The 11,122-nt window shown below is 40.8% G+C and overlaps 2 protein-coding genes across 2 annotated transcripts in view; both read right to left on the reverse strand.

Moving 5' to 3' along the window:
* The window catches only part of LOC121104906 (olfactory receptor 3A2-like), a 1,822-nt gene extending 864 nt beyond the window's left edge, over positions 1-958 (reverse strand). Inside the window, exon 1 of the mRNA XM_040639840.1 lies at positions 941-958. Within this exon, the coding sequence (XP_040495774.1) occupies positions 941-958 (18 nt within the window). The remainder of the gene's footprint in view (positions 1-940) is intronic.
* A 143-nt stretch (positions 959-1,101) lies between these two features.
* LOC103667377 (olfactory receptor 3A2-like) lies at positions 1,102-2,224 on the reverse strand. Its single transcript, XM_008695529.2, has one exon. The coding sequence runs from the start codon at positions 2,222-2,224 to the stop codon at positions 1,277-1,279; it is 948 nt and encodes a 315-aa protein (XP_008693751.2). The 3' UTR covers positions 1,102-1,276.
* Between the last annotated feature and the right edge of the window lie 8,898 nt (positions 2,225-11,122).

The raw sequence follows: 11,122 nt of genomic DNA on the forward strand, positions 1-11,122 counted from the left end.
AAATGCAATTATTAAAATAATAATTAGTATTTTTCAACCATTATAATGTCAAGAAACAGAAGAATTTATTTATAATAGCTACTGTTAACAAAGTTGTGGGGAGCAAGAAGTCTCACTAACCATTGTAACAATAAAAGAGTGAATTTTTTGTGGGATCAGGGGAAATATATATATATATATATACACCTGTTTTTATTTTTTTCGACTCAGGAATCTTACTAATTAGAACTTATTGAAATGCTTGCAAGATAATAAAAACACATCTTTGAAGAATATTATTTATATTATCAATCGTAATTATAGTAACTCTAGAAACAATATAAACCATCAGAAGAAATATGGTTAAGTAAATTATGGTTAACTCATAAATTAACATTAGGCAGGTATTAAAATAAGTAAGGTAAGTTTTTAAATATTTTGATAGAGAATAAAGTCTACCAAGTAATGGGTAAACAAAAAAAGACATGGCATGACATGCCCTTATAGATATGACATACACGTAAATATTATTATATTGATAAAAAATATGTAAATGTATTTATATATGTATAAAAAACTAGAAGGGAAGCACCAAATTCTTAACAGTGGTTTCTTCTGGAAATTGAATTATGAAGGGCTTGGATAGAGACGGTAAAGATTTGACTTTCATTTTCCACTGGTAAAATTTTGTTTTGTTCTCATTTTTATAAACATAAATTCTAATGGGAAATTTAAAACCAATGAATGATATTTCCATTTTAGAAAAAAATAAGAAGTACCAAAGGAAGTATAAACTCTTCACTGTTAAATACCCTAGAATCTTGCAATGTAGACAGAGTACTCAATGTCTCAAATTATACTGTACTAAGTCTAGAATCTTGTGTGGGATCCTGGTGTCAGAACAAGTTGGGGAAGCTGTTTCAGGGGAAGCCAGATGGGAGGATGTACTAATACTTGGTACCAAGCTGTGACTTTCCATATTCCAGTTTGCAGAGAATCTTTGCTGGAGTATTTTTAGGGACATCAGCAGAAAATAAACAAAGGGTCCTGCCTGTAGGACCATGAGTCTCCCAGAATGCAGAGCGTCCTGGGTTCTAGCTCCAACTGGAGTGGAAAGGGTAACTAGGACGAAAAGGCAACTAGCCAAGGATTTTGGTCTACAGAATCTGTAGACACATTACCAGGTAGAGCCTCCTTGGGGAACAAGAAGTCTTACTTCTCAACAAAAGTCATTTTGCTCAAGGATCTAGGAGAGACAGGAAACACTTGCTGTAGTTCTACCCTTCTGATACACTCCTCATACAAGGGCTCGCTTCCCCGTGAACACCTGCCGCAGAGCCCCCTGCACATCAGGGTTCCGGAGGCTGTAGATGAGTGGGTTCAGCATGGGGCTGATGACAGTGTTGAGGATGCCAATCCCTTTGTCCTTGTCTGAGGCCTCCACTGAGCCCAGCCTCATGTAGCTGAAGACACCTGTCCCATAGAATATGCCCACCACAGTGAGGTGGGAGCCACATGTGGAGAAAGCTTTCTTTCTGCCCTCAGCAGAGCGGATTCGTAGGACTGCAGCTACCACATGGATGTAGGAGGTGACAATGAGAATCACAGGTGCACCTGCCATGAGGATACCCAGTCCAAAGAGCAGCAGCTCATTGAGTTGGGTGCTGGAACAGGACAGGTGGAAGAGCTGTGGGAGGTCACAGTAGAAGTGATTGATCACATTGGGACCACAAAAGTTGAGTGTGGCTATGGCTACTGTGTGGGTCAGTGCATTGGTGAAAGCTAAAGCCCAGGACACAGCCACCAATATCCTCTGGACTGCCTGGTTCATTCGGGTGCTGTAGGTGAGGGGCCGGCAGATGGCCAGGAATCGGTCATAGGCCATGGCTGTCAGCAGGAAGCAGTCCACACCAGCCAACTGATGAAAGAAGAAAAGTTGGGTGAGACAGGCTCCATAAGGAATTGTATGCTTGTGGGACAGGAGACGAGCTAACATGGAGGGAACAGTGACGGTGATGCACCCAACATCCAGCACTGATAGGTTCCCCAGGAAGAAGTACATGGGGGTGTGGAGTTTGGGCTCTACCAAGATGGCAGCCAGGATGCTGAGGTTGCCTCCAACTGTGACCAGGTAGGCAAAGAGGAAGACTACAAAGACAACTGGTCGTATCTGTGATGTCTCCACCAAGCCCAGCAGGATGAACTCAGTAACAGCTGTTCCATTGGTCCTGGATTCTGGGTCCATGGGTCCCTGAAAGGGATCAGTGTTCGCAACTTAGCTATTCAAGAAAATTGTATCAACTCACTCTCAAATGCTAAGCCCGAGGCTAAATTTCGAAGTGTCCCTAGTGGTTATTTGTCCACTCCTTAGGCACACCTCACTCATTAACCCTCGTCTTCACCTCATTGCCCTCATCCAAGTTCCAGGTGCGTTACACCACAACTACCTCGGTATTCCCCCTTCTTGTGAAAGATATATAAATCCTTTCTTCCAGTGTTCCCTAGAATTAAGGAATGAGGTCCTCCCAACAACCTGTGTGAAGAGATTTGGGAAAATATGATGCTAAAAGTAAAAGTGAATAGGTAGTAAAATAGAAACAACAGAAGAATGTTGTAAGTATATTACAAAGGAATAAATATATGGCAAAGAAGCAAGAAAAATGTCAAGATAAACAGAATTAGGAAGTGAAAGGCAGCAGACCAAAAATAAATCAAATGTCTTTGGTATACTATCTGCTCCTGACAATCAGCTATAAAACCCAAAAGTCCCAAGAGTAAGATGAAATCTTATAATATAAAATGAAGCATGAAGCAGAAAGTGAATTTATACCTGAATCGTATATGTAAGCACCTAGAAAAAAGACCCAAAATAAACATCTCTCAATTCCACTGACTGGTAGGAATACGGGAGAATTTTAATTCTTTTTTTCCACTTTTCTTTTGCTTTTAAATGATCTACAATAAATCTGATTACTTTTATAATACTAAATATATTTTTAATGATCTGTTTCCTCCAGATTACAGAGATCTTTAAAGGCCAGCAATAACAGCTCAAGGGCTCCTCCTCTCTGTCACGTTTCCAGAAGGTTCAGGGAGCTCCTACCCAGCAGGTTAAAGGTTTAGAGTGGTACACCCATCTTCCATCTTGATTTGCCTCACTGCTCCGTGAAGTAATGAAATAACCCTTGCTTCATTTTACTTCCTTTACAATTACAACCCACTTGTAGTGAAATAGCAGACTTGCTTACCAGCTTCTGCCCACATTAATTTATGCGGTAACCATCAGTGGAAGTTTATGGTCTCTTTTATTCTCTGTGTGCATGTTTTAGCAGAAGATGAATGTTTTAAGACTGTATTTATCTTCTACTCATTAAACTGATTCCTTTGACTTTTTTCTGTTTTTTGATGGAACTTTTAAAATATAGTAACCTGGTAACATTGGTACCTGGAAATATTTAGGGATTTTTAAAATTATAATTAAACACATCACAGATAATAATAATTAAAAGTTGTGATTTTGACAACTGTATTATGATATAAGAATTATGAAGATAGGTTCCTAAATACTGAGGAATACTTTAAAATTCAAGACACAATGTCAATTTTCCATCAGTAATGTAGATCCTGAGTCATGGTGGGAGGCCCACATCCAGAGTAATATTCAGCTGGAATCCACTGGTGGAAATTACCAGCCTGGTACTTGTTAAATATTTTGACTAGAACCCTCACCCTCAGCATGGCCTCCTCAGTGCACGAAGCTGTAATCAGTACACCCTGTATATAGTGTCATTGAGTCAAAGAAGTACGAAGTTGGTTGACATCTTGCAGGGTATCTACTTCCTCATTTTACTAAAGAGGAAACTACGGTGGAGCATTGTGGGGCTGGAGTTGTTGGGATTAGAGTGAACACTGAATATACTTATAAACTGTCTGGTTTTCTATTTTTTAAAAAAGTACCTAATCCTGGGCCAGCCCATTGTATGCTTGCTACCCCAAATAACTCTGAGGCTATCAGAAAAGGATTTGTATGAGGACACCAGAAATTTGTCCACTGGTTTGACCAGCCCAAATTGGCTGCTTCCAACCAAGCCCCCAAGGGGCATTTCCTGACACTTTCTGAGGGATGGAAGAATCCATGTCTTTAGGGCTGCCCTGGGTGTCCTCTTCTTCTTCTTCTTTTTTAAATTGTATTTATTTATTTGAGAGAGAGCGGAAGCGAGAGCCAGAGGGGACAAGCTGGGGAGGGGGAGAGGGGCAGAGGAAGAAGCGGGCTCCTCACTGAGCAGGGAGTCTGACGTGGGGCTCGATCCCAGGACCCTGAGATCATGACCTGAGCAGAAGACAGTTGCTTAACCTGCTGAGCCACCCAGGTGTCCCTGGATGCACTCTTCTGACTGAGAAACCTATTCTGTAGCCCACCTGTGCCTTGTGGACCTCACGCTTTCAGGCTCACACACCTGTGGTAAGTAGCTCTCCAACAAGCAGGCTCTGTGGTCGTGGTTACAGTCAGCACCTGCCTCCCTTCATTCTGCATCCTACCAACCACAGAGTTCATTCTGGAGCTCTCCTCCCTCATGTATCCTGTGAGGGCCTTTTCTCTGATGTCTTCCTGATTCAGGTTTTCTCAATCTGTCACCAAATGTAAGAGAACCTTGGGTCTCTCATGAGTGCAGGTCTGTGGGGACACTTCTCAGGCACCAACAGTCTGCCTCCCAGCCCTCTGCTTTCCGTTTCATCCAAAGACAGCCCATTTTGCCCAGAGGAAACCACCCTGCTTTCCATGCCTCTTCAATGCTGTACCTTATGGTCTTCCTCTAGCTGATGGCAGGCTGCCATTCCTCCCAACCCCAGTCTTCCCTCTGCCATCATAATCATCACCCATTATTCCTATTCTCTCAAAATAAGAACTTCGTTCCTTCTCATGTTAAGAGGTTTTCTGATAATTATAATTTTCTGATAATTATATTGTAGTATGTAAAAACAATGACAAATACAGGAAAATTACAGGAGTTTAGAATATCTTGCAACATCCTTGTCACAAATGTCCTCTTGCCCTGTCTGAACAGTCCCTGGAAACCACCCTAATGGCCCCTCATTCTCTTTTTCCATCTCATGCTCTCCTGACCCCTTTAGATCCTGCAGAAATCCTCTTTTCTATACAGGTTCATTTTACATGTGCAATTAAGGCAGCACAGCAGCTGTAGACATGCAAGGATAGTTGGTGAAAACCTCAATGCCAGAATCCGAATTAGATCTCTGTATTAGTGGCTGTCAGTTTTAGGGGATGCTGCATAGATGATTCCACGTGGGTGAGAAATTTGATGTAGTGTCTCCTAAGTGATGTGGTTTTGGAATACTGGTGAGGTTCGGTGGGGTGTCTTCCGGCCAACGACCAAGAAAGAATTCTTGAGACGTCTGGTGCAAAATGGTGGTTTATTAAAGCACGGGGACAGGACCCGTGGCAGAAAGAGCTGCCTCACCAGGGTTGTGAGGGGTGGCTGATTATATACTATGGGGTTGGGGGAGGTGAGGAAAAGGGAGGTTTTGAGAAAGAACTTTCATATGTTAAAGACGACTCACAGGATACAAGAGGCCTTGCCATTGTCAAATTAAGGTTGTTTTGCCTCCTAGTAAGGCATTAACAGTAAGATAATTGGGAGTGTCCTGGAGGAGCATCACACTTTGCCTGCTTCAAGTATCTGTCAATGGACAGCAGATTATAAGGACATTTAATTGTGTTTACATTCCCTTCTGGAAGCTAGACCATTGATAGAAATGCTTTGTTCTTGTAAATTGCTAAGACTTTTGTAAACTGAGGGAGACTCATATCCTGCAGGACTGCGGATCTCCATAAATTACCTATTTGTTTTTCTTTTAAGGCAGCCCGGAGTGCCCAAGGAATGTCGCATTAATCACTTGGGGGGGGGTGTTGTGGGGTTTCAGCTTCTGCCTGTCCTAAGATAATCTTCTGCTCTCTCATCACTAAGGTCATTTGGAAGCTCAGAAATCCATGATTCCTGTTGAATCACCTTGTGGTCTAATTATAGACCTAGACTCATTCAGTAGATACTGTGTAGTTTGACATCGATAAGAGCAAAGCAGCTCTCCACACATATTGCATAATTAAAGAACAATCAAACTGCCTCCCAGTTGTCCTCTCGAATCTACATGAACTTGCGCTTTATAAGGTGTCACACTCTGATCTCATACTTCCCTATCTTTGCTCAAACTGTTTATTTTAGCTGGAATGTCCTCTTGCTAACTCCAAGTGCTCAACTTCTTTGACTCAGCTAAAATGTTTCTCTTCCATAAACGTTTTCCTGATCCCCATCTGAAGCTCCTCAGCTAACCTCACGCAGCACTTTAATTGCATATTCACAGCACTTCTCTCAGTGACTTTCTTGCATAGTAATTTCTCTCTAGAGACTCCACCACTCCTCTGCCCACTGTAAGTGGCTTCAGGACAGGTTACACCTGACTCAGCTTTGCATTCTCAATGCCTATCGTCACACTTGCATACAGTAGGTGCTCAATATTTCTGAAATAAATAAATGAATCAGTTTTGCAACTATGATCATAAGATCAAAAACTTTTTGGTGAAAGGAGGCATAAGATTGGGCTGTAGTAGTTGGGAAAGATTTTCTGGATAAGCTGGAATTTATGCAAGACCAGAAACAATTAACAGAATTTGGAAGAAGTGTAAGTTTGAGTAAAAGGCACAGACTAGTGCTGTAAGAATCTCTGCTCCCTTTAGATGGGGCATTGAGAACAGTTAAGATAGTAGTTAAAAGAATCCCTTCACTGATACAATGTCTTTTCATGAAAACAGCTTCAAAGACTTTGGCAATGGGGGGGGGGATAGAAGCTATGAATAAATAAGTCTAGACCAGAAGAGTACACCCCACAGACATGCCATGTAACCTTCACTCTGTAGAGGTGAAACCACCACCAAGATTTTATGACTGTAACGGCACTCCAGTCAGTCTCAGGGGTTAGCTTGCTCCCAGATAACACACTCCTTACTTGCTGACCTAAAGCTCTTGATCTGTAAGAGAACTAATTTACTGTCTGTGAGATGTGCCAAGAACTGGCGTTGAGGAGTGAAGGACCGAAGGACAGAAGCCAGCAAGTCTGTTCGAAGCCGCCTCAGTTTCCTGATTACCCTAAGCATTTTATTAGCAAAATATTTTCTTTTTCAGGGCACACAAATGCTTTTACTAAACTCCCTTTATGTATCTGTAGACCTGGCCTTCCTTTGCAGAAAGAACACAGTACTCCTGCACATCACAAAACAGGAAACCAAACCCCTCGCACAGCCCCCCCAAGAGCTGAGATAACATTTATAGCCAGCACCACGGAGTCTGCATGTGATCCAGAAATGCTGCAGACCACTGCACTCCCTTTGCTGAGAAACTACCCTAAACCCCCTTAAAAATCACGGGCCCAGGCAGAAACCTGGGAGTTGGCCTTTGGACAAGAGTCTGCCTTCTCCTCAGGTGGCCAAATTGCTTTCCAATCAAAACTGGTCTTTTGATCTTTCAGGCAACAGGCAGTCGAATTTGCGTTCAGTAACATGATGACTACTGGTCTATGCACCTAGGAAGTCCATCTTAAACAAGATCACCATGGTCATGTCAACTGCAGAGGTCCTCCTAGATAACCATTCTTGGGTGAGCCCCAAGCTACACTTGCTGGGTGTTCACTGCTCCCTGCTCTGATATTCCAGCTAAAAGCTGTATGTACCTGATGATGAAGATACACTCCGACCATCTGATGTAGGAGTCTGGCCCAAGGTTACTTCCAAAGGAATGGGTCCAACAGGAGACTGGATTAGATGAATGCTCTCATACTCCAATAAAGGCAGGCTTTGTCCAAGAATGACAGGTGTTGGCAAAATGGTTTGGCATAGGAGGGTGCCAACCCTTTCTCTCACTTGATGTGTTACCCCAAACAAGACTCTCTTTACTGAATCTTCTGTGAAATAGGAGGATTGACTTGCTTGGTAACAACTCAAGTGTCTTATCTATTATTAGGGTACAGAAGGAGGACCCTAGAGAATACTCACCTTGTTACAGGTACAGAAGCCAGAGAAGTTTCTGATGAAGGGAGTGAAGAGGGTGCAGTGCTATGCGGGCCCCAGCCTGAGAGAGTGTGGAAGGGGCCATATATAAGAAAATGAGTGAAAGAGAGATGAAATGAGATCATCTCTGCTGTGGGACTTTATCCACTGCAGTGCCATCCCCTGCAGACCTCAAAAATTAGTCCTCCTAGGAAGAAGTGGGGCTTTGGGGAGCCACGGACTGATAAATAACCCAAGGCTTTAATGAACCCAATAATGATGCTTCACAACTCTGTGATGCTTTTGATTTTCTCAAAAAGGCCTCACATCTAACCCCTTACTCCACCTCTCATATTGTTCCTTGAGGGTGTTAGTAATTCCATTTATCTCAGAAGACAGTGAAGTCCAAAAAGTTTATCTATCTATTCTTTTTCTTTCTTTTTTAAACGATTTTATTTAACTTCCAGTTAGTTAAAATACAATGCAGTATTAGTTTCAGGTGTACAATATACTGATTCAACACTTATGCAGTGCTCATCACAACAAGTGCACTCCTTAATCCCCATCACCTATTTAACCCATCCTCCCATCTCCCCTCCGGTAACCATCAGTTTGTTCTCTAGGGTTAAGAGTCTGTTTCTTGGTTTGTCTCTCTTTTTTCCCCCTTTGCTCATTTGTTTTTTTTTCTGAAATTCCACAGATGAGTGAAATCATATGGTATTTGTTTCTCGTTGTCTGACTTATTTCACTTAATACAATATTCTCTAGCTCCATGTCATTGCAAATGGCAAGATTTCGTTTTTTATGGCTGAGTAATATTCATATATATGTTGTTGATTTTAGCCATTCTGACAGGCGTGAGTTATATCTCATTGTAGTTTTGTTTTGTATTTCCCTCACAATCACTGATATTGAGCAACTTTTCATGTGTTTGTTGGCCATCTCTATGTCTTCTTTGGAAAAATGTCTTTCACTGGCTAAAATTAACAAGTCAGGGAACAACAGGTGTTGGTGAGGATGTGGAGAAAGAGGAACTCTCCTACACTGTTGGTGGGAATGCAAACTGGTGCAGCCACTCTGCAACACAGTACGGAGGTTCCTCAAAAAGTTGAAAATAGAGCGACCCTATGATCCAGCAATTGCACTACTAGGAATTTATCCACAGGATACAAACATAGTGATTTGAAGGGGCACCAGCACCCCAATGTTTATAGCAACAATGTCCACAGTAGCCAAATATGGAAAGATCCCAGAAGTCCATTGACAGATGAATGGATAAAGGATATATATATCTACCACATCTTCTTTATCCATTTACCTGTTCTTACCTGTGTGTGTGTATGTATATGTATAGAATATTAGAATATTCTGTATAGAATATAGAATATTACTCAGCCATCAAAAAGAACGAAGTCTTGCCATTTGCAATGACATGAATGGAACTAGAGGGTATTATATTGGCAAAATAAGTTAGAGAAAGACAAATCCCATACAATTTCATACATATGTGGAATTTAAGAAACAAAACAGATGAACATAGGGGAAGGGATGGAAAAATAAAATAAGATGAAAACAGAGAGGGAGGAAAACCATAAGAGATGCTTAACTCTAGGAAACAAACTGATGGTTGCTGGAGAGGAGGTGTGGGGGGGGGATAGGGTAATTGGGTGATGGGCACTGAGGAGGACACTTAATGTAATGAGCACTGGGTGTTTTGCAACTGATGAATCACTAAATTCCACCCCTGAAACTAATAATACAGTATGTGTTACCTAATTGAATTTAAATTTAAAGAAGTCTATTCATGTCTTCTGCTCAATTTTAATTTGATTACTCATTTTTTGAGTGTTGAGTTTTATAAGTTCTTTATTTGTTTTGTATACTAACCCTTTACCAGATATGTCATTTGCAAATATCTTCCCATTCTGTAGGTTGCCTTTCAGTTTTGTTGATTGTTTCCTTTAGTTATTCCTGAGTTGCAAGTGTGGTTCAATATTCACGAATCAATCAACGTGATACACCACATTAATAAAAGAAAGGATAAGAACCATATGATCATTTCAACAGATGCACAAAAAGCGTCTGACAAAGTATAACATTACTTTATGATGGAAACCCTCAACAAAGTAAGTTTAGAAGGAATATACCTCAACAGAATAGAGGCCATCTACAAGAAACCCATAGCTAATATCATCCCAAAAGGGGAAAAACTGAGGTTTTCCTCTTTGGTCACGAACAAGACAGGGATGTCCACTCTCACCACTTCTATTCAACGTAGTATTAGAAGCCCTAGCCACAGCAATCAGAAAACAAAAAGAAATAAAAGGCATCCAAATCAGTAAGGAAGAAGTAAAGAGAAGTATTTGCAGATGACGTGATACTCTATAGAAAATCCAAAAAACTCCACCAAATAATTGCTAGAACTGAAACACAAATTCAGTAAAGCAGCACAATACAGAATCAACATATAGAAATCTGTTGTATGTCTATAAACCAATAATAAATCAGCCGAAAGAGAAATTAAGAAATCAATCCCATTTATAATAGCACCAAAAACTGTAATAAGAAGCTTAGGAATAAACCTAACCAAAGAGGTGAAAGGCCTGTACTCTGAAAACTTTGGTACACTGATGAAAGAAATTGAAAAGAACACAAACAAATGGAAAGACATTCCATGCTCATGGATCAGAAGAACATACATTGTTAAAGTCTATACTACCCAAAGCCTTCTACACATTTAATGCAATCCCTATCAAAATACCAACAGCATTTTTCACAGAGCTAGAACAAGCAATTCTAAAATTTGTAAGGAATCACAAAAGATCCTGAATAGCCACAGCAATTTTGAAAAAGAAAAGCAAAGCTGGAGGCATCACAATTCTGGACTTCAAGTTATATTATAAAGCTGTAGTGATCAAGACAGTATGGTACTGGCACAAAAATAGACATATAGATCAATGGAAAAGAAAAGAAAACCCAGAAATAAACTCACAACTCTATGGTCAATTAATCTTTGACAAAGCAGGAAAGAATATCTAATGTGACAAGGACAGTCTCTTCAACAAATGGTGTCAGAAAACTGGA

Source organism: Ursus maritimus, unplaced genomic scaffold (assembly GCF_017311325.1).
Source record: "Ursus maritimus isolate PB19 unplaced genomic scaffold, ASM1731132v1 scaffold_24, whole genome shotgun sequence".
Taxonomy (NCBI): Eukaryota; Metazoa; Chordata; class Mammalia; order Carnivora; family Ursidae; genus Ursus; species Ursus maritimus.